The sequence below is a fragment of the Zonotrichia albicollis genome, chromosome 1 (assembly GCF_047830755.1).
Source record: "Zonotrichia albicollis isolate bZonAlb1 chromosome 1, bZonAlb1.hap1, whole genome shotgun sequence".
NCBI classification, from domain to species: Eukaryota; Metazoa; Chordata; class Aves; order Passeriformes; family Passerellidae; genus Zonotrichia; species Zonotrichia albicollis.
Genome location: NC_133819.1, coordinates 4,220,522 through 4,245,077, shown reverse-complemented (window position 1 = coordinate 4,245,077; position 24,556 = coordinate 4,220,522). Strand labels below are relative to the sequence as shown.

The window sequence follows — 24,556 nt, the reverse complement described above, 5'->3', positions numbered from 1 at the left end:
TCCCCATTCCTCCACGCCCCTCCTCAGATTTCTCTGCATTATGAAACCCAGATACAAAGGAATAAAGAGGAATCCCACTCCCTTGGCAGAGGAAACTTTCTCTGAATCACTGTATTATCTGTGCTTCAGTCATTAATAGAATCTGAAAGCAACAGCTGTTTCTAACAACTAAAAATGCTCTTAAAATCAATTTACAGGCATCATACAGCAAGGATAACTTAGCAGGTTACTTGAATCCAGCCCTTCTGGGAGCAAAATAAAAACACCAGGTTTTGATTATAAACTTATTTGTTGCAGGGATTTCTCAATAAGAGGTCTGGGTTACACTGGAGTGTATCTGCTGGGACAGAATCTCACTTGGAGAAATTGTTGCCAAGGTAATTCCTTCTCCAGCTTTAGCTTTCATTTTACCCTATCTTGGATTACTCTTCATAAATTCTTTTTTAAAGATCATTACAATATTTATAGACATGTAATACAAATGCCTATTACAGAGAGAAAAATGTGATTTTATTTGCTGCCTTCTTCTTCAAGCTGTTGAATCCACCCTCACCAGTGAAGCTGGAAAGGATTTTGATCAATTTGCGTTTTCAGTAAAACCTACACATCTTCTGTAACTATTTTAGATCTAAAGTAATTACAATATCAACCACTGTGGGTTTTCAGTTCAATTGAAGTGTCACCTGCAGAACAGCAGCTCTGCCAGGTATCTCTGACAAAAAATTGAAGCTGTAACAGAGCATCTATTGTTACACACTAAGTAAAGAAGTAAGGAAAAATCCCCCACAGAAGCACATTCCAAAGGCTCATTAATAATTTGCTAAAATATCTCACATTGCCCGGGTGCTGCATCTCCCCTTCACTTTCAAACTCCTTTTTCTTTTGTTTTATATTAACTGTGTTTTCAACTGATTCCAAGAAATAAGCTGGAAAATATTCAACCCTAGCTCTTCTGACCTTGTACTTTGGAGTCATGAGTATTTTATCCATTCAGCATTCCCAGACCATTAAAAGCAGCACATTCCCACCTGGAAATATGATATTTAGAAAGCTAAAACTAGATTAAGAATGAAACAAAAGATACAGGAAACTGCAAGCTTTGTATGATAAAGTGACTACAGTTTTGACAAAAAATAAAAGCAGTGAAACTTGATGAACTTCCAGCAATTCCTTTCTAGAACAAAGCCACAGTTTACTGCCTGTTGAGAAAATCAGCTAATAAAAAATTATTTTCTAAAAAGAGTTTTAGGAGGAGGGAATTTTTGAAAAAGCATTTTGATGTCTTAAACAAGCACTCAGATGCCTCCACCACGCTGACAATTCAGCTGCAGGTTGGAACAGCTGCAGACATGTTGAACTGCCTCTCCTCTGACCTATTTGAAATATCCTAAACTTTGTACTAAAGGAATGCACAAGATTTAATGCTCATGCTTGAACTCCTGACAATCCTGCAGCACTGAGAGCAGCCCACTTGCTATTTCACAGAGGAGGCATGAGAAAGTATGAATAACTGAGGATATTAAATAACCAATGTCTTCAGGACTACAAGTTTAGAAACCTTATAAATAAACTGTTTCCTAAATTATATTAGAGGGAAAAAAAAACCCAACAAAAGCAGTACAGTGATTTTTTGGTGCTTACTGGAGCAAAAATGATGATAATTGTAACTATGTTGATTCATTCTACAAACCCCACTCCTTGTTATCCCCAAACAAAGGCCACATATTGGCCTTATCAAAGGCAGACTAAAAGGAGGTAAAAAAATTGCAACTAACTCCATTAACAAGGCAGAAACTCTTCCCCATCTTTCTTCTTCAGCATGTGCCTTTGTGCTAATTTTAAGAGAGAATCCAGGCATGAGGCAAGAAGAATTATTATAATTCTACATCTTGTCCAAGCTGCCTCTCTTAGCCTACATTCCTGCCCAGGCTGTTTATGCAGAACACTCCGGATCAGCTGGTCTCTGCCCAATCTGGCAATAAAACCCTGCTGCTTTCCCCCAGCACTGATGCAGAGGCAAGGGTGAGCTGTGTGTTTAGTGCATAATGATGCAATACCATCCCCAGTGCTTTGCATCCCTCTGTCTTGGCATGGAAGAGGCAGATTTTCACCATTTACATCAAACAGATCACAGCAGCACAGAATGGTTTGGGTTGGAAGGGGCTTTAAAGATCAGCTGGTTCCACACCCTGCCATGGGACACCTCCCACTAGCCCAGGCTGCTGCAAGCCCTGTCCAAACTGGCCTTGGACACTTCCAGGGATGGGGTGAGAGATCTCAGAGGTAAAGGAAGCCCAGTTCATCTCCTAGGGAGGCAGGAACCTTGCCTTATCACCGTCACTTTCAGTAGCAGAGGGCCCACTTTGGCTCAGGGCAGAGAAGCAGATGAGGGATTCTCAAAGGTCCCACTGGCTCAGGGCAGAGAAGCAGATGAGGGATTCACAAAGGTCCCACTTCAGCTCAGGACACAGAAGCAGATGAGGGCTTCTCTAAGGTCCCACAGTGGCTCAGGGCAGAGAAGCAGATGAGGGATTCACAAAGGTCCCACAGTGGCTCAGGGCAGAGAAGCAGATGAGGGATTCACAAAGGTCCCACTTTAGCTCAGGACACAGAAGCAGATGAGGGATTCACAAAGGTCCCACTTCAGCTCAGGGCAGAGAAGCAGATGAGGGCTCCTCCATGAGCTCAGGCAGGAGCCCTGAGCAGATGATGGATCCAGCACATTCCTGCACTTAGCTCAGATGGGAAACCCCAGGCATGAAGAGACATAAATGCTGGATCCCATCAAGTCTATACTTACAGAAATACCCAAGGACTCAGAGCCAGGCTGAGCTCTTGCTGCTCCTCCTCTCCCAGCAGGTAACAAGCTCCAAGGCAGCCCAGCCACCATCACTCCTCTAGAGCTGCTTCCAGCTCCCTGTGCTGCTCTCAGCACCCCAGCCCGTGCCCCTCTGCAGCTCAGGAGGCTGCACTGACCCCACACACACACAGGTGTTCACACAACAACCCCCTGCCACGTGGGCTGTAACTCACACTGAGGGAAACAGGGGTACAAAACCAACAATTTCTAACTGAAAACCCCCTGGGTGCCTCCAGCACCCCCCCAGCTGTGTGCAGCAAAGCTGCACTGAGAAAAGCAGTGCCTGAGACAGTCACACCTGCACTGCTGGGTGTGTTGTTTATCCTGAGAGCTTTAAAAATCCCTTTTGGCACCAGCAGGAAGTATTATGTTCTGTACCATACCACAGCACAAGCAATTTGAAAGGCTTTTTTCTGGCTACTGGCTGAGCTCTATCAGTTTGGGCAGAGCCCACTTGGCTCCTTCTGCCCAGCCCCAGCACATTCAATGAATTACTCAAATCTAAATAGATTCTGCATTTCAATTGCTCTCCCAAAGCTGCAGCAGGAAAGCTCTGTATGCTCTGGCATGCCTGCTGCAAAGCAAGATAAATATCTGGCACCTCTCCCACTCCTACATAACCAGAATGAGGACAAATAGCTGCATTATTGCCTTCATTAGGGCCTGTCTTAGATCTTATTTCTCCTGGTGACACAGAAAAACATGACAAGGGAGACAGTGCAAAAGGCTGCCCAAGGAAGCAGTGAATGCCCCATCCCTGGAAGTGCCCAAGGCTCTGGAAGTGTTGGATGGGGCCTGGAGTAACCTGGTCTAGGGAAGGTGTCCCTGCATGGCATGGGAGGTGAAATGGATGATCTTTAATGTCCCTTCCAACCCAAACCATTCTGGGATTCTGTAAAATCCATGACCCAACAGAATTTCCCCAGATCAAAATCTAACAAACACCCAGATTTGTACTCTTGCTGTAACTCCTGCAGAGCTGCAGGGACATTCTCCTTTCTGCTGCAGAACTGTGCTCCAGTGACACAGGAGCAGAAATCAAGGCCTGAGTCCCCTCCCACGGGTCCCCACACACACACAAGGAATTCCAGCCCCACGAAAAATAAAAAAAAATAAAATAAGGTCCAGTGTGTTTGAGACACTCACTGCCAAAAACCTCCTGCCAAGACCCAGCCAGCTGGAGGGGGATGTCTGTGAACACTGAAAAAAAAAGGTTTATTTTCTTGTTTTAACTTCATCATTATAAGTCCCAAGTAGTTTCTGTTGGATTTTCTCCTCAGCCACCAAGCCCAGCTGACCACAGCAGAGCTCACAAAGCCAAGCTGATAAGCACTTGTAGGGCACAAAGCATCTCATTTGTCCACACCAGAACCCACCCTAAAAATGCCAATATTGTTTTTCCACTCTCCCCTGGGAAGCCCTGATGAACAGCTCAGCTGTTTATACTGCAAACATTTACAGTTAAGGGAAAGATCACCATCCCCCACATCCCTGCTCCAGTCCTTCCTGTAAGTCACTGCAGCTGGCCAAGACCAGGAGCAGTCCAGCAAAACTTGCTTATCCTAAAAATGCTGCAAAATAACCCCTTCATTTAATCCTCCTGCTTCTGGGCCCAGTGCTGCTATTTTCTGACCACTCCACACCACTGATCTGCACATCCAAAATGGAAAATGTTGCTCATAAGGAAAATAAAACACAGGATTAGGGCTTTAAATGAGGTTCCTCAGCAAGGCTGACCTGGGAACTCTGGACTCTCAGCACATTTTCCTGCACCCCTCAGGTGATGCCTTCAGGATTTCTGAGGAACCCTGGGAGTTCTCCATGAAGTGCTGTGAAAAAAATGTCACCACACAGAAAATTCTGATGGCAGAACATTTAGTGGAGGATTGTTTGCTCCAAGTATTTTTTGTACCAGCTGAAAGACCACAACACAATTCCCAAAGGAGAGAGCTTACACAAACAGGGCAAAGCTTCTGCATGGGCTTTCACAGCAGTTTTTTGGGTTTTTTTTGAACTCTCTTCCTTCCTCCTTTCGCCCAGAGGTGAAAGTGGAAAGTTTTCTCAGGCAGAGAATGCTTTGACCACTGAGCACTTTAACAAACACATTATCCACAAAACTTGGGGGTTTTTTCCTCTCTCATTTTAGGAAATCCAATTGTTCAAAAGCCTTATTTAATCAGCTGGTGCACACCCACAGCTGAGCCCAAGCACTGAGGAAGCTGTTTCAGCCCAGCCTTTAAGGAAGGATGAGCACAATTTCCAAACACCTGTGACAAGCCTCATGTCCAAACATGCTCCAGCACCACCTGACAGCACCATGAGGGGATTACAACACTCCTGGGATGTTTGTACCTGCTCTCTGGGCACAAGTTTTAACTTTCCCATCACCACCTTGCATCTTCTCTCCAATCCCAAAGATTATTGTATTCAGGGTTAACATTAAAAAATGGCAATTTCTATGAATCTGGGACCATCCTCCTGCTGTTTTGTTTATGGTATTCCTGTATCAGTTTGTAATTTACATCACTGAAAGTTTCACAGCAGATAATGAAGGAATGTGGCTCCCAGGATGTATCAAACAGGTGTTTTCTCTTGCAAACCCAGGTTTTGGACACTCCCATCAAAAGGAAAGACAATTCAAAAGTTCCAAGTAATGCCAGAAGGCATTAACTGTTCCAAATCACAGCTGGGCACGTGGAATTGAGGCTTCCTAAACTCTGGATCAAGTGACAAAAAGGCATTTTTGTACTTCTTAATAGGATGTATGTCCTGCAAAGCACAGGAATAAGGTCAGCCCTACCCATGAAAACCAGAAGTGCAAAGAGAACCCTGATCTACTTTTCTGCTCCACTCCAAATTTCCATTTTTTGGACAAGCAGCATCCAAGTCTTTGTGCAATAGTTCCTTGTTCATAATTTTTTAAACCCAGTGTAAAAACCAACTACAGAACATTTTCTGCTTCAGTTCTATTCTTAGGTAAGGCACACACACAGAGTTGAGTAGGACCTTGGGGCAGAATAGATATTAAAAACTGAGAGGTGCTCATATAATTTAATAGTATGTTCTAGAGGAGCATTTAGCTTGTAACATCCTAACTTTATTCCCTTATCACACAGAGCAAACATTCCAGCTTTATCCAGGGTCTAGAAATGACATTAACCATATCTAGGAAATCCTGCTAGATCAGTCTTAGCATTTAAGTAACATTTCAAGTTAGGCCTTAAAATAAGATATAATTGTGCTGTTTGGATATTACTAATTACTGATATTTTTCTTATTCATAAACTAATTGTTTGTTGTAAGATTATAGCAAGGCAATGGAAAAAATATGTCTAGAGCTGCTTAAACATGCAACTTGTTTTTTTTTCTGGAGTCATCTCAGGCAACTAAAGGAAGCATGATCTAGGAATGAGAAAGTACAAAGGAAAAAGAACATCAAAAATTATGTCACTTGGCTTGTACTTCTTGTTTATAGTTATACCACAGCAGGAAATATAATTACAAACATCAGTCTGCACCGGGTATAAAATATTCCATATTGAAAAGATGCAATGTATTACATAATACTTTAGAGTTTCTCCAAATTCCAAAGCTCACACACATTTTTGCTGCCTTAACAACCCAAAAGTACACAGAGATCTGCAGGAATACATGGTGTTCACATACACACATCTGCAAAAGCCAGCTTGAAAGTGGCACAAGTAACAAAAATATGCAGCCTAGCCCTGCATCCAATCCAGAGGCAATAACTCTTAGACATGGAGTTTAAAGCAACTTCAATAAACAATCACTCCATCACTCTAAAAAGCACATTCTAACTGGAATTACCCTGACTTATTTTAGGAATTGAATTCCGGTAATGTTGTATGAATTATTCAATCATTGTATCAGCTTATTTTCAACCAAATTCTGTTTCCCTGAGGAAATTCCAGCATTGGAAATTGCATGCACCACACCAATATTAGCAAGAGCTAGAATCCTTTACATTTTTTTCTTTTTTCTATACAGATAATGTATTCTTCAAGCTCATTTCCACCGAGGGGAAGAAAAAAAGCTTTCAGCTTGGCTCTCCTCATGAATAATACATTAAAAATTTAATATTAGAGCACAAATCTTCTTTTTAAGCCTCCAGAAACAGTACTATATTTGCCCTATTACTTTGAAAAGATTCATGTACATATTTAAATAAGGGTAAACCATAAGCTCCTGTTCTCCATAATTAAGCTGCAACAAAATATTTCCCCATTTATCAGCCCAATTCTGAAACAATTCTGTAAAGCTTTGTAACTGTCATTAGAAAAGAGAATTCCTTACCATATCCACAATAAGGAGTGTAAGACATTTTGTTCCATAACTCAGTGTAACAATCTGAAGTGGAACAGATTTTTTTTTCAGCCATTCACAAAACCCAGTTTTGTTACACGGAGGAGAATCCCGATTTCAAGAAGGCATCTCCAGTCCACGTTACTAACAGCAGACATAAATAAAACCCAAACCCACAAGAAAAAACAGCTGCAAAAATGATGTAAGGGGGGAGAGGGAGGGAAACAAGTGCCCGGTGAAAGGATGAGAACTTCTAGGAAGAGCAGAGTCCTTCTAAGAACAGCAACCGCATCGATCCCGTGCCACTTGCTGGAGCCGTGACTCCGCAGGCTGAGGGCTCTGCCACAGCCCCTCAGGCTCCCAGCCCTGCTCAAAAATAAACAGAAATAAACAGACTGTGGAGCACAAACCCAGATGTTTCAGGGCTCAGAAAGCAGCAGTCCCATCGTGCTGCTACAGGAGGATTTTTAAGCGTTCATGGGAGGCGGCATCGCTGGGGTTCAGCTCCCTGGAGGCTTCAAGCATCTTCTCCAGGAAGCCAGCAGCAAGTTCGTGACACTCTGAGGAACTGGACAAGGTGTCCTCTGAGAAAGAGCACACTCTCTGCAATCTGCAGCACAAAGGATAAATTTAACCAGCAGAAACTTTGCTTTCACTGGTCAGGGCTGGGCCAGCAGGGCAGCCTCAGCACGGAGCATGACTAATGGCTGGGTTCAATGTTTTAAAGGTTTGTTCCAGCCTAAATGATTCTAGGATTTCCATGCATTGCCTGGTGGAAGGATGAGTCAAATGGGAAAGAAAAAATGGCAAAAGATTTATTTTTATTAAGGTGACTGGAAGAAATGTTACAAACTTGAGCATGTGACTGCACCAGCAGATTTCAGCCAACCATCACCCCCTCCCTAACACACTTTCAAAATAACTTCTAATTTCTCTTTAAGGTATCCTGTTCCACAGGAGTTGGGATACTCTGCTCATTACTACAGCAAAGCCGTAGAAAACAAAGTTTTCTTCTTCACACAATTTATCACAATTTTTAAAATTATCATTAGTGATTGGCATTCAAAGATTTCACTCTGAGTTGAATTTCTAGGAGGCTCTTCACATTCCCCCCAAGAAAGCAGATTTAAGGTGCAAGACATGGGAACCAGAGACTCTCTCATGCCTCTTCTGCAGAGAATTATCTACAAACACAGCTTGTTGATCTGTTCCCAGATCACAGATTGTGGAAGTGAGCTGTAAATCCTGTCACACACACATTTCTAACCCAGCTTTCAAAGGGAAGTGAATTCCGAGCAAGGTTTTGAATCTGCACCATGAAGCTGCTTGGTTTTGCAGCGTCCATGAAAAAGCTCCTACAAACCTGTGACTCCTCCACTAAGGACCTGTGAATTTCCTCTGTTACTTTTTTCCCCAAAACCTTCTCTTTCCCTTCTTCTCTGCCATAATCTCAAATACAAAACCCATGCGGAGCTCTCAGAAATGAACTCCTGCTGCGTTCTGAGTGGTTTAACCCACGAGGAGCTCCCTCAGGCAGCTCTGCAGTGACAGTGACTGTCCCCAGGGTCCCTGGTGTCCCCCAGCAGGAGCAGCTGGCAGGCAGTGCCCTGATGCACACAGCCCATGTTTGTCCATCACCCTTTTCCTTTTGGCTGCTGCCTCAGCTTCGTGAGCTCCTCTCCCCTCATACAGGAAGCTGGGGCCTCAAACTTAATCCTGCACATTCAGTTCTCTGCTCTTCCAGCTACCACTACAAATGTACTCTCCAAAAAAGAAAAAAAAAAAAAGGCACAGAAAGCTCTTGCAATCCAATCTTTGCTAAAATTCTCCACGGTGAGATTATTTCTCTTTTTTTCTTTTTAACTGAAGGAAAGATTAACAAATTCCTACAGCTGAACAAACAAACTGAACATTATTCATCAAGACAGAAAGCAGATAAAAGTAGATAATCCAAATCTAAAAGGTACAAACAAACTTTGCAACACCACTAGAGCCAGAAAATCTGGAAGGTCCCAAGGTCTTTATTCCCAGGTTTCAGTGTTTCTGAAGGCACTTTCACTCCTGTGGGGCTGGGGAGCAGCACTTGTGGGACACAGGGAGGAAGATGGAGTAGATGTGGTTGAAAGAAGATTGAGCTTGGCCACAGCAGTCTGGGAACCCAGAGTATCAGATCAAGGAAGTAAAATGAGGAAGGAGCCATCTACAGCTTTAATTCATCTTTTTCTCTGAAAGCTGCTGAGTTTCTCTGCCTGCTTGCTCCAAGTCAGCCCCTTTCCATCCTCAGAACTGTTTCTTTCTCAGCCTACAAGAATGAACCTCCTTCTCCTGTCTCTTGGCCATTACAGTATCACCAGGCTCACCCCAGTATGTTCCAGGGAGAAAAAACCAAGCAAGCATCATAAATTGAAACACAATGTTTTGTATTGCTATTTGTGTGTGTGTGTCCCCTCCCAGCAGCTTCCTCAATTCCTTCTTCCTGAACCTCACAGCCTAAAATAGAGTAAAAAAGCTTTCCTGTCATCCTTTCCAATTATTCTGGTGCTTCCTCAGTTACTGGCTGTGGGTAAAAACTCCTACACCACACATTAAGACATCTGCAATTTGCTTAAATGCATCCATGGTACTTTGGAAGGGCAGCATTGCCTGGATCCCAGACTCAGCCTTCCTCCACCTGGGATCAGCACAACTCCACCACAGCTTTTACAGGCTTTACACCAAATAATTTTACACCATTTAAGATGTACAGCAGCAAATTGCTGTTTACTGTTGTAGGAAAGGCCTCATCCAAAGGAGCTGATGCCTCTTTGATGCCTGTGGGTGGCTGAGGAGCAGCAACTACTCATGGAAACACCAGGGGATGTGCAAAGGGCTCCACAAATCAAGGAGGGTTTAAAGCACCCTCCTTAAAATGGAGATATTCTGCAAAAAGCATTTAATATGATGGGTAAGAGAAATGGTACTTTATGAAAAGGGAGGGAAGAACAGGCAGTGCTTAAAGCACCAGCTGAAGTGATTGATTCCAGTGATTTATTTGTCTGAAATGCTGATTCAAGGTGCTTCCCATGGTATGAATGAACTTGATGCTTTTAAACCCTCACTCTTTATTCTGTGTTCAACTACAGATATATTGGTTAATAATGGAATAGCAACAAGAGGTGGGGAGAAAGGAAAAGAAGTGACTATAACTGGATTAACTCTGTGCAGAGTTAACCACACCAACACACCCTCTCTGCATGAAAATCTGTGTGCCAGTGTCACACTACTGTGATTTCTACTGCCAAACTCACTGGTGAAATGCTGTGGTCACAGCAGTCACAGAAATCAGGGGCAGATATGTAAATAAATAAACAAAAAGCACGATACCCCTTCACAGGACAAAAAGAAGAAATTCTCAATTTGTTCAGCCTTTTATTGCAGGCCAGATTTTCTACTCTGCTTTCTCCCAGCTCCCTGGAAAGCTCTCAACTCCAAATCCAGAGGACAAAGCTTTACACAGCAGCTCAGAGAAGGAAAAGTCCTTCCAGAACAGGGTACAGCAGGAAACTTCACCATTCCTACAAATCAGCTGTCACACTGGAATGTGTAAACAGACATGTGTCTCTTTTTTTTCTTATTGCTACGAGTCAGATCTGACTACTACAAATACCTCAGGATTTTCTAAGGTCTACCAACACTACCAGCTGTCTTCTTGTTCTCAGTGTTTGCAGTGATTTATTCCACAAAAACTTGAAATAATCTGATTGAGTAATATGAAAACCACATGATTTATGTTTTGCTCCTCCAGTCCCTTTCTATTTTTAGTGGAAACGCCCAGTGTGGCTCAGATTTCAGTACCTGCACATTCAGAGTCTGCTCCACTGCACCAGGTCACCAATGAGTGACCAGATCTGCATATTCCCACTTTCCACATCCCTCTAAAGGCTGCTGGTACATCAGCAAACATTTCTGCACCCATTTTATAGCAACTTATATGCAGACCAACATTTTTCTAGTTTATTCTTAAAAAGCTTCTTTTCAGCTCGTGGCAATTTACTCCTTTTTGCTCCCCATGTTACAGAATTAAGTTCAGTCTCTGTGGCATGGTTTATTTTTGAGATGAAAAATCTGCTGGGTATTATTGGCTTCCTTGGTTTCTTGCAATATTTCTCAAGTCTCTTGTGTTCCTTTCTGAAAACTGAATTTAGAAATTATGAATAAGGCAGCCTAAGCACTATTTTAGTTTCTTACAGGGTTTTTTTAGAAGCTTATTTACTCTTCCCAAGGTGTCAAAGGTAACAGCTCACAGTTCTGAAGTTGTACAGTTTCACACCAGCCACTAGGCACCCAGTGATTTAATTTACCATCTGCTCCCAATTAAAGTCATAGCCAAAGACTGATACAAGCTTCCCTCCCCCAGTTTAATACAATATTTTAGTGTCAGAAGTTGGTGACTTCCCTTTCCTGCTGAGCACCAAACCAAATCCTTTGTCTTCCTTTCATTACTGCAATACTTTGCCAATTCTTTGCCTTCTCCACTGCCAGGTGCATGTTCTGGCAAGCACAAGACAGAGAACATTAAAAAGTTATTAAGGAAAAATTAAAAACAACATCCAAAAGTATCAGGGAAGCAAAAATATTCTTGCTCAAACCATCCCTATTGGAAAGTAGGGCAGACTTTTTGCAGGCTTCCTTCCTTCCTCTTGCACTGGAAAAACTCATCAAGTTAGTGAACTACAATATTTCCTATGCTGCATTTCAACTGGCACAGCCTGTGCCCATCTCCACAATAAAAAACCTGTTAAACTGCTACATCATCATCTTCTTAAATCCTATTTTCCTTTCAGGTTTGCATCTGAAGGAACTGAGTCATGTCTCCAGCTTCTCAGAGCTTACTGAAGTTTCTCACCCTGCAGCTCACTGATTTTCTCACTGATTTTCACGTTTTTGCTGTTTCTCTCTCTGAACCTCTGGTAAATGTCACCATGTCAGGCACCCTTTCTGAGCCACCTCCCACTCCTGTCCTGTGGTGCCTCCTTACCTGTGATGCCTTTATGGATCTCTCTCAGCTGCCTTTCCTGCACCAAAGCCTGCTGGAATATGAGAAGGATGTGCTGGACACCATGTCCTGCTGTACTCCTTCCCCAAGTGACTACTCCAAAAAAATTCACTTTACCAGCACCCTCTGTGGCTGGGATCTCTGCAGCACTCACCTGTGGGAATGAGGGAGGGGCTTCCCTCAGGGCACAGGGATTGAGCTGAAACCCCTGGAGAAACTGAGATATATGAAGCCATCAAGTGAAACAGAAATAATAGATTTAGAATATAGATTTTTAGCTTTTAGTAGAAATTTATACTAAGTGCCTTGAGAGCTGCAGGAGAGAGCAGAGGCCTTTTTGCCCTTAGGGACCATTCTACCATAGCAGTGCCATTTCTGTAAGGTTGCCTTGCCCTCCAAAAAATGTAAACTCTCAGCCACCACTAAGGGCAGGTACTTGAGGGAAGGCCCTGTGAAGTTTGTAAGGTTTTCCAAGGAAAATTCTCCAGTGCAATGTGGCTGTAGTGACACCAGCAGTGCTCCTTTTACAGCCTGTTCTGCTGGGACACACGAGCTTTAATGAAATTGCCCACTGCTGCAGCTTTCTGGTGCTGCCATTTATTTGTCACTTTTGTTATTTTTAACATTTCATCTCAATCTTCTTTTCTTGATAACCCCATCAATGAAACTCAAATATTAATGACTGTGTCACAGAGACCCTTCACAGGGCTGCCCTGTCACAGGTGAAGGACTGTCCCCACCAAAACCCCCTCCTGTGACAGACCCTGCATCTTCCTGATCCCTTCCTTTCACAACCACACCTTTACCAACCTCATCATGTGGCTCACACTGATCCTTTCTCACCAATGCACTCAGATATTTAAAACTCAGATATTTAAAAACCTAAGGGCTGCAACAAATTTTCATGTCCAGATGAAATATGAAAGTCATATTTTGAGAGGGGCATATTAATTCTTAAGGGATGAATCTTACTTTCCTACCAAGACAGTTTCAGCTTGTATTTTTGAGAATTTAAGATTTGCCAGAGAGGCAGAGTAGCACACAGAAGTGATCTGGAATTCAGCTCAGGTTTACATCCATCTCTTGATTTACATTTCCCCTCTGATCCAACAGGGACCAGCTCTGCCCAGCTGCTTTTAAGGAAGCTGTCAATGGGACCAAGGCTCCCCTTCACACAACAAATACAACTATTTTAGTTTGCTGGGTGTTTTTTAATGCTTAAGCCTTTAAAAAAATTAATTCTTAACTCAAATGCCTATGAGAGAAGAGTAAGAAACAACAACCAACAAATCTTTGTGCAATTCTGTAGTGTTTTTAAATGAACTTTTGTGGACAGTGTGTGTACACAGGTCTGTACAACACCTATGCATCTCCTTACAGGTAGGATTTAAACTGGCCACAAACACTTTAATCAGTAATAAATACCCTTAGAAGAAAAGATAAAAGTTATTTTGTAGCTCTCCCAAGCTGATTTATTTTTTTACACACTACTTCTGAACATCACTTTGTATGCTCAACTGTTTCTAACATTAAAAAATGAAGACCTGAAGAGTTCAAGGAGTGCAAAAAAGAGAAGAAACAGAATGTTCCAGGCCAATGATGACAACTCAGAGGGACATCAATGGGTCCCCATCATGTGTCAAGCAATAACCACTGTCACCACACTCAGGGCTGACACAGGAGGTCCCCAAGCTTGAGAGGCTCTTGGAACTACAAATGTTTCCACCACCACACTCAATCTACACTATCACTTGACACAGGAATGCTCAAATCTGCTCTGTATATATATTCATGCCAAGCAGATGAAGAGAATCACATTTGCAGTGATGAATGAAATGACTGGAGGAACATTTGTTGTGTTCTGTGTTGCTGGTGACATGTTCATCTATCAGCTTTTCAACAGAAGCAACCACCTTTCCATCATGAGATGTCTTATTATAGACCCCAGCTAAAGCAACCACAATTAACAGCTTGTTTGGCATGTTTGTCTCTGCAAGTGGGTCATAAAGTCAAAAAGAGGGGGGAGAGAAGGATGAATCCTATGGAAAACTAGTGGCAATTGTGAAGGTGATGGTGGGAGGTCAGACTTGAGAAACTTCTGGAATCTCTGCTGGTCACAGTGACCCCAAGAAATGTTAGAAAGTCTCTTTTCCCAGCCCAGCAGTCAAAGAAGGAGTCAGAGCTCTTCATTTCTTGGTCTCAAGGTTGTTTATGGTACCTTAGCTATAAAATTCTTCTTCCTGGCCTGCAGAGATCTGTTCAGCAGGACAGACAGAGGCACTGTGACCACCTCAGGGCAGTGTTATCTTTTATACTAAAAACGACATTATTTACCATAACTTCCCAATACCCATCACCTATGTTAGACAGTGAGCTTCTACTCTAAACCAATCTAGAAAACCAATCTAAAAATGCCAACATCACTCAGAAGGTGGAGGCTAGGAAGAAGAAGGAAAAGGACAAGGCACGCCCAAATTCCTCCATCTTGGAACCCCAATCCCCCATTCTAAAAACCTCAAAAATCTGTTTTTCACCTTGTGATAAATTCTCTATCATTCTACTTAAACTTCCTTGACTTGTAATTCTTCATCTAAGGTTGGTAATTGTTTTGTTTTTTTCCAAGGGCTAAATCAAAGGGGGGGGGTCTTGGGCTCTGTGCCAAAGTCTCTGAGCCCCCTGGGCAGGGGCTGGAGCCCTCCAGGGCAGCCAGAGGGATCTCCTGGGTTCCCACAAGAAACCTGCAGCCTGATGACCCCTTTTTTAAGCAACAGGGCTTTTAAGAAGATGTAACTGCACATTAATAACCCTTTTTTTTTTTTGTGGACAGAGGTGTAAAAATGAATATTAGTCTCACTACAAACACACCATTTGCTTTAAGAAATGAGAAGCCACCAACTAGCAGTGGCAGACAAGGATGGACAACTCCCAGGACTGCACCATGCTGAGACAAGAAGCCCACGAGTTTCAGGAACTTGTGAAGCAGCCTTTCAGAGCACAGGATTGCCAAAAGCTTTTACCCACTGAACTTTGTGGAGCACTGCTAGTAGACAGCCCAGTGTCCTACATTGTTTTGGTACTAGTTAATAAAGGAGCTGAAGAGAAAAGCCAGAAGAGGAACAACCATCAGCTGTTCCATGTGGAATTATGTTTTAAAGGCAAAGTCCTATGAGGCATAAAGAATGAAAGATTTTTTTTTTAAAAAAATCCTTTCCTTAGGATTTTTTCTCCTGAGAAGCTGAGAGGCCTCAGGAACAAAATGTAAACAGTGATTATCTGCTGCTGTGGAATGCAACAGGTGCATCTGTGATTGGTCTCATGTCGTTGTTTCTAATTAATGGCCAATCACAGTCCAGCTGTCCAAACTGTCTCAGTCAGTCACAAACCTTTATTATCATTCCTTTTCTATTCTTAGCCAGCCTTGTGATGAAATCCTTTCTTCTATTCTTTTAGTATAGTTTTAATATAATATATATCATAAAATAATAAATCAGCCTTCTGAAACCTGGAGTCAGATCCTCATCTCTTCCCTCATCCTGAGACCCCTGTGAACACCATCACAACTGGGTGGTTTAAGTTTGTCTTTCTTCTGCCTAATACAACTCCAGTTAAAACTTGGGTTATAAAAGGAGCCAGACTCAAGGAGGAACAGATGAGGCTGCAGCAGGTTGGCACAGCACTGAAGAACAAAATGATTTCGTTTGGAAAACACCCCCAGGATCAACAACCCAGCACTGCCAAGCCCACCACTAAACCCCGTCCCCGAGGGCCACATCCACACCTCTTGGAGATCCCTCCAGGCAGCCTGTTCCAATCCCTGATAACCCTTTGGGTGAAGAAATTTTTTCCTAATATCCAATTTCAACCTTCCCTGGTGCAGCTTGAGGTCATTTCTTTTGATTCTGTCACTTGATCCCTGGGAGAACAGACTGATCCTCACCTTGCTACACCCTCCTTTCAGGCAGCCATGGAGGAGAAGAAGGTCTTCTCTGAAGCTTCTTTTCTGCAGGCTGAGCTCCCCCAGCTGCTCCAGACAAATTCCCACCTCCATTCCCTTTTCTGGACACACTCAAATCTTTCTTGTATCAAGGGACCCAAAACTGAAGACAGAATTTGAGGTTTTCTGTACTCTCTGTTCCATTTCGGTGAAATGTTTAACTCCATGGATACAACACATGTGGATTAGCTGGGGGTTTTTTTTTGCTTCATGAGGCTCTGACAGCTCAGTTTTGCTGCAACATTTCAGTTTTGCTGAAATAAGCCCCACAACAAATGCTGGAAATAGCAGCAGAGAATGATTTCCAGCAACATGTCAAAAATACACTGTCAAAGATGAACTTCTTAACTTCCAAAAGCAAAGACTCTTTTAACTGTCATCTCCCAAATTGCAGTTATTAGAGGGAACTCAATTAATCCATACCAGAGACACAGAGCACAATCTGATATATATATATATGTAGGGAACTCAATTAATTCATACCAGAGACACAGAGCACAATCTAATATATATATATATATGTAAAATATACAAAGTAATATAAAAAATACTAAATATATAATACAAAATATATAAATATATACTATAAAATATACTAAATAGTGCTGATATAAAATATACTAAATATAGAATATAAAATATAAAATATATAAATATATAATATAAAGTATACTAAATAGTGCTGATATATAAAATATACTAAATATATAATATATAAAATATATAAATATACAATATAAAATATACTAAATAGTGTTGATATAATATAAAATATACTAAATATATAATATATAATATAAAATATATAAATATATAATATAAAATATACTAAATAGTGCTGATATAAAATATACTAAATATATAATATAAAATATAAAATATACTAAATATATACTATAAAATATACTAAATAGTGCTGATAAATCAGAGAATACTTTTCCCCAGACTGTGAAAATCCTGGCTGCATGGATTCATTTGGTACTAGAAGTCCATGTTTTGGCAAAAATGGACAAATAACCACCTCCACAAACATGAATTTTACAGCAGATGCTTCAGTTTGGGCCTTGTATCCCATAACACAGAGCCCCTAATCCACTTTATGATATATTTTTTTTTAATTTCTCTTAGCTAAACTGCAAGACTATGCCCTGCCTTCCCTTGCCATTTCACTGCACGAGAATAAAGCCTCTGTCTGATTATGCAGCTTAATGATATGTTAATCTTAAAGCAAAACACTGAAGGGAAACACTAATACTCTCCCCAAACAAACAAACAATCAGAAAATGTGCTCTTGAGTGTAACAGAGCTGTTTGCCCAAATAATGTGAGAAACCCAAGCAGTAATTAACACAAATTGTTTTATTTGAGGGAATTAAAAGAATACAAGCAACCCGCCATCATGATGCAGTTTGGACTTGGATTCTTATGGGCTAGCTGGTGTTACAGCAATAAAACAAAGGGCACTGCAAAATGTAAAGCTGAAGCTAAAAAAAATGGAGATGTCAGAGTTTTATTGGGAGATACAAAGGGAATTTTCTATATTTTTTTTCTCTGAGGACAGGATTCACAGGGATTTGTAAAATGAGGTGCAGATTTTCTATAGGGGTATACAGCCTCTGATTTTTCTGAATCTTCTGCATTGAAAAAGAATGTTCATGGTATTCTGATTAATCTAATTATTATTATTAAAATTATTCTTGAGGCTGTGATAACAGCAGGAAGTGTTAAGTTATTTTACCTGTGCAGGTTTTGTGGTAAAATAAGACCACAGAGTCTTATAGGTGAAAAGCAGTACCTAGAATACTGTTGTCCTACATGTCCTAGGAAAGTCAAGCAGCAGGAAAACCATCCTACCCTCAAAAACTTAAAAAAAAAGGAAAAATAATAATAATAAAAAAGAAATATAAAGAGCCCCTAGAAATTATGCCACCAAAAAATCCCCTTCTTAGTCTCAAGAGTTCTTTTCTGTAACCTCAGAAGGAAGCTGTGACTGGCAGCTTCAGCAAATAGGAACAGACAGAAGGGAAGGAGGGATGGAAATGCCCCCAAACCCAAAGCACCAAGGTCTCCTATGCTGCCCTTCCCTCAAAACCCAACCTTCTCCACATGAAACCCCCACAAACACCACCTTCCAGCATAACCTATAAAATAAAATAAAATTCTATTTTAAACCATTATACATTTAGGGAAAAAAACCCACAAACACCCTTAAAAATGGAGAAAGTTGTCAGATATAAATTTATTTAGAAGTAACCCATCATTTAAGCTGCTTCACTGTTTATGGATCATCATCTCATTTCTGGAGGAGGCCAAAATCACCTTGTGCCATTGAATCCTCACTCCAGTTTTCTGTAGAGCAGGAACACTTTTGCCTCCTCACATCCACTGCACACTATGCAAGAGCCATTCTCATACTCACTGAAATTACAAACACACAGCCTCTGTGTGCTTTACAGAAAATCTATCCAAGTGCCACACAAAATTGCTGTGGGATATTAAGAACTGCTGAATTTTAAAGCAGAGAATGTAGATTTTCAGAGGTGAAGAATGTCATCTAAATTCTGAATCCAAACTTCAGCTGAATTCAGGAATGAGGATGAATATACACTGTTCATTATTCTGGATACATCACTGGGCAAATTAAAACAGTTGATAGTTGAACAGTTTGTATTTTTCTGGAACACTCAGTAATTTGGGGAGAGCATCTCAAGAACCAGCACCTTAAATCTTTATCAAAAAAGGAACATCCCTTTTAAATGAAGTGACTTAACAATTCTGAGGAGGTTCTGACACATAGTATGACTTAGTTGAAAGTGGGATTTTTATTTACTCTAGAAAACATGAAAAGCTGTGCATGCACAACAGGGCAGCTACTCCCAACACACAATTATACTACACCAAAAAATGGCTTAGATGAGAGTATAAAAAATTGTTATTATTTTTAAAGAGGAATCTATAGCCACAGTATTTACAGGAAATAAATAAGGCAGGTGTGAGGATAGAACAAAGCACTGTCTTCAAACTGGAAATCACCACAAACACTGTGGGAGAGAAGGATCTTTGCAGATAAATTATATTTAAACACAGAACTGCCTGATTAAGAGGGAAACACTTGATAAAGAATCTTTTTATTACTCCTTTGCACAGTTTGTATTTTCCTGGAACATTCAGTAATTTGGGGAGAGCATCTCAAGAACCAGCACCTTAAATCTTTATCAGAAGAGGGCTGGGAAAGAGGAACATTTTAAATGAAGTGACTTAACAATTCTGAGAGGGTTTTGTCATGTAGTATGACTTACTGAAAATGGGATTTTTATTTACTCTAGAAAAGCTAGACTTACTCTAGAAAACCTGCACGTACAATAGGGCAGCTACTCCCAACAGATAATTACACTACACCAAAAAATGGCTTAGATGAGAGTGTAACAAAATTGTTATTTATTTTTTAAGGAGGAATCTATAGCCACAGTATTTACAGGAAATAAATACAGCCAAGGCAGGTGTGAGGATAGAACAAAGCTTTGAACTGGAAATCACCACAAACACTGTGGGAGAGAAGGATCTTTGCAAATTAATTCTATTTAAGAAAACACAGAACTGCCTGAGTAAGAGGAAAACACTGGACAAAGAATAATTTTAATAATTAGCCTTTTGCACACCTAGGTTAACATTTTAAGCACATAGAGATTCTGAGGAGGTTATGGAGAACATGGACTGAGATTTGTGGAGACAGACACAGGAGCAGTACAAGAGGCAATAGATCCTTGCAGCAGGATAAAGTTCCTCTAAATACTAATAATTACTGTGGTCAAACACTCCAGTAGGGTTCCAGAGGCTGTGGATCCAAATTTGGAGCATCTCCATCCCTGCTCTGAACAAAGATCTCCAGAAGTCCCTTCCAACCTGAATTCCTGCGCAGTGCCATGACCTGGAGCTTCCTCTCTCAGTAACCAACACAAAAACAGACAACAATATTTACCTCCAGTTGTTCCATGTGATTACAGGAGCACAAACTCATCCTCAGCTATTCAAAAGAATTATTTACAATGGCTGAAATAACATTAATGGGTTAAAAACCCCACTGCTTTAAAAAAAAAAATCCCTCTCTACCATTAGTCTGCCAGTCTTGTATGAACAATAAGCCTTTTCTTTTAAATTCTTTTCTGCAGCAGAAAATTAAAGCTTAGTATTTTTATCTTGAAAACCTATACTGCCAAGGAAGAAAACATTAAAAGGGCTTGTGTGACACCTGAAAGGTGACTTTTTTTTTTAAACTTTATTTATATCACACTGAATTCCTTAAAAGCTTTCCTCCAGTTTTCTCTTAGTTACCTTGCTCTCCTTTTTCTCAGTTTTGTATTTACTGTAGAAATACTGCCCTATCTTCTTTTTTTAGATCCTAATTTTTCAGGCATCCTTAAATTATTTCCTGGGACATGAACAGTAGAGGCAGAGCAAGCAATCTCACAGTCTGAAATAAATACACCTTACTGATCAGTGATCACAGTGTTAGAGTTTCACTGTCTGCTAAATGCCCTGTAAATATTTTCTAAATTGCAAACTTTGATCAGGAATCTCACCCTGCCAAGCTCCAGCAGTGAGGTGAATTTTATCCTCAGTGCCACACAGCAGCCCCACTAAAATCACAGCCCTGAGCTGACAGCTGAGGCTGCAGAATGATTTTATCTGGTCCTAAGGGAGGATTTCAGGGCAGGAGTTTAAAGTTGGCTGTAAATTCAACCCCTTCCCAAGCCAAAATACAAATACCTGTGTTAATGCCTCCCCTTGAAGCAGAGCTAAGCTCCTGTACAGGAGCCACAAATACCTGCAGGATGAGAAAAGATTGCAAAATATCCCAGCTCTAAGCTCACAAGGGGAGAAGGGTGGGGATGAGGGAGGGAGAAGCCATGGGAACAGCTCTGCCAAGGATTCCCCACTCCTGCATCTTTCCCTCCACTGACAAGACCAAAACCACTGAAAATCCAATAAAATTCATTAAAAATAATATAAAATCTAAGTTCTAAACAGCTGTGAAAATTCTGTTTTACTGTAAGTCCAGAAATTTATGCTTCCTGAATACATGAAAAGAGAAATACAGGACAGTATGGAATTCTTCTAGTGGGATGCAGGCTTTGGAATTTTTTTTTCTCCCATTAGCAGTTCCCTGGACTATCAAAATTTATAAAAGATAAATCCAGTCAGAATCCAAAACTTAGAAAAGACAAATCCAGAATCCAGTTCATGTGATCTCTTCCCTCACTCCACAACAGCATCCCATTTCCTTCTCCAGCCAGTGTTAAATCATTATCTCAGATGAATCCCCCTCCCTTTTCAGACCTGAGTATTGATTTCCCTTAGATGCATGGGGAAAAAAGCAGGAAATGCTCTTCCTTCAAAAAAAGCAGGAAATCAAAAATTTCTTACAAAGACTTTTCCTAAAGAATCATGCAAAGCATCGCGATCTTGCAAAAATAACTTCATTCACAAACAGGCAATTAAGACAAGATTTCATGGCAATGCTGAAGGAAAAACATAAAAAAAATTGGTGGTACTCACTCAGGAAGGCAGCTGACAAAATCCATCAGAGAAAGAATGAGGAGAGGTGATATTTTATGGAATTCACTTGCAGCTTTTTTGCAATGGGTGATTTGCTACCATCCTATAGAAACAGTGCCATCCATCCAAAAGGCCCCTGGGATAATAATGCAGCCTTTCCATAAGCCTCTATATTGTTCTCCTGGCTGTGGAACAGACACAAGAAATTTCTCTACAGTGGCAAAACAACCCAGCCCTGCTGATGCTGGGTTCAGGTTTGCTTTATGGAGTGGAGCGACAGGACTTGGCTGTGACATGAAACTTCCACAAATCCCAACTGAAATGCTCATCCGTGACAAAAGCACACAATTCTTGCCTGCAACAGGGAGAGCTTTTAAATCTCTTCCATTTTTACTGAATTACTGTCAATTCACCCAGGTGTTGGGGGTTTGGCAGCACGGATGGGCTTCCAGCACGTTACCTAACGCCGCTCCCAACGCTGGGTTTCAAAATCTGAAAATTCATTTTAACAACCACCCCCAAGGCTGCTAAACTTAGAGAAGCAGAACATCACCACCAACCACTGAATTCCTGCTGCCAAGTTTTCCCCTCTTCTCCTTCTCCTTTCTCCTGGTGGCACTCTGCAGGTCTGCATCCCCAATTCCACTGTGACGGAGCCAAACCCCAGTGCTGACACACAGGGTGACAAAGCTGCCAAATGAGGATTTTGAACTCTATTTAACTTCTCTCTGCACAGAAGTCAGGAAAAATCTGTACAGGCTTCTTCACTGTTAATGGAGTCCCCAAAATTCATGTCATCCTAAGTGATTCCTCCACCAACTTTTAAGACAAATCCACTTTCTTGATTTATATGCACACAGGACAAAGCCACGCTTAAATTTTTTATTATCAAGTATTATTTTATCCAAAAAAACCCCACCAAACCCAAAAACTATTCAAGCATAAGATGCCCTCACCTGAAACTTTATGAACAAAAAAAAAGGAAAATTCTCCTGTTCCTCAGCACCTGGTAAGGAAATTTCCTTTTTTCAGATATGGAAATGGTTCCAGCAATAGTTTGAATACTTGACTTAAAAAGTCCTACCAGATTTTTAAGTGCTGCACTATTTAGGACCTCTCCAAGCAAGCCAAATGACTGAGCTGAAAGCACCAGTGATGGCAGAAAGCCTTGTCTGGAAGACAATTTTTGCCAAATGAGGATGAGCAGGGATGAGCAGGACACTGCCTCTTTCAGCCACACATCCACAGCTGAGAGACAACAGAACATCTGCCTCAGCCCCTCCTGAAAAAGGCTGAAATGGATGGTGAAAACACAGTGGTGTTTGTGAATAAACACAGAAAAAAACCAAATTAAACCAATAAAACACTCCAGGCAGCAGAGAGGGGAGTCAGTGACTCCCTGGGACATCTCCTGGCTCCACACAGGGCAGGAACAGCAAAATGTGGGCACTCCAGCAATTAACAAAAGTGGAATATTTTGGCCACTCGGACCAAAAGGCAGCTCATGGTCTAGAGCACATTGCTATTATTTCCTGTGAGTGTTCCAAGGGCTGCATTTATCCTCTGGGAAGTGCTATAAATAAATGGGATGTTTTCCAGAGGGAAGGGCGTCAGTGGTCACTTTTAGCCAAACACTGCCAAAGAAGTATCTTAAAGTCCAGCAGTCAAGCCCTCCCTTCAGCTGGCAGGTTTTCTTTCTAGAATTAAAAATCCTGTAATTAAAATGTTAATTCTATAATTAATTCAAGTTTTAATTCTAGAATTAAAACTGAAATTTTCTAGAATTTAAAATCCTTGCAAATACTTGATGGTCCCTTTCACTACAACACAAATCATGTTCATATTAATTTCTCTCGTCCATTTATTATTTTTGCTATTATTTACCATGCAACACAACTGATTACAAAGAAGTTAATCCAAGCAGACTTTGCAAAGAAAACAACAATTTACAGGTGTTTTAGTTGCTTAGTAAGCTTGGAATTTGGTGGGTTTTTAAAATGTGTTTTTGGATACTGAGCTTATATTTTATAACCTGAGGGAAATATTCTGTATCTATTTTGTTCCAGCACAAGACCATCAAACCTCAATCAATGTTTGACTGCTCTGAATGAATAAATAAAAAGCAAAACCAAAAGTTTTCAAAGATATCTGCCCACTGGACTTGGCAGTGATTTCCGCAAGTGCAACATTTTCTCAGCTATTTGAAAATACAGGATGCAGCTTCCCAGACAATCCCAGTTGCTGTACACATATGGTCCTAATTAAAGCAAAAAAAGGAGTTTATTCCTGTACAACACTTCCCAGCAGCAGCAGCTGCCAATCACCTGGTAACTCTGAACCTGTTTTCCACTCAGGATTCTTATGCCTTTGAAACTTGTTATTATTATCCAAAAGAGAAACCTTTACTGACCTTATTAGCAGAAGAGAAGATAAAGCCATTTATTACTTGAAGGCTTTCATACAAGGACCACCTACAGTGGGACTTCAGAAATCATCTTCAGAACAAAAATTGCAGTTTTTTTTTTTTAAAGAGCAGCATGTATTGGGCTGACAATTACTGGAAAACAGTTTAAAAACAGCACCATGAAGTTTTGTTTTCCCATCTGACTCCACCTGGTATTTTAAGTGGCCAGTGTAAACATTTTACTTCAGCCTTTCACCATCAGCAAAAGAAAAAAAATCAAGTTTTTTTGTTGGTTTTTTTTTTTTTGTTAATTACTATGTACATTGTTTGCTGAAAAGATACTGAATTTTTACCTATGAACTTCTAAAATTATTTCAGGTGAATT

At 40.9% G+C, this 24,556-nt stretch overlaps 1 protein-coding gene across 8 annotated transcripts in view; it reads right to left on the bottom strand.

Annotated features, from left to right (window-relative positions):
- CTDSPL (CTD small phosphatase like) overlaps positions 1-24,556 on the bottom strand; it is an 82,530-nt gene that overhangs the window by 45,804 nt on the left and 12,170 nt on the right. For 2 of the 8 annotated variants that reach the window (XM_074544995.1, XM_074545102.1), the window contains exon 1: positions 7,175-7,587. The exons of 4 other annotated variants lie outside the window; for them this stretch is intronic. In XM_074544995.1, the coding sequence (XP_074401096.1) occupies positions 7,175-7,259 (85 nt within the window). In that variant the 5' untranslated portion in view covers positions 7,260-7,587. Of the gene's footprint in view, positions 1-7,174; positions 8,680-24,556 lie in introns of those variants that run through there. 2 more of the 8 variants (XM_074544942.1, XM_074544812.1) reach the window with 2 other exon arrangements.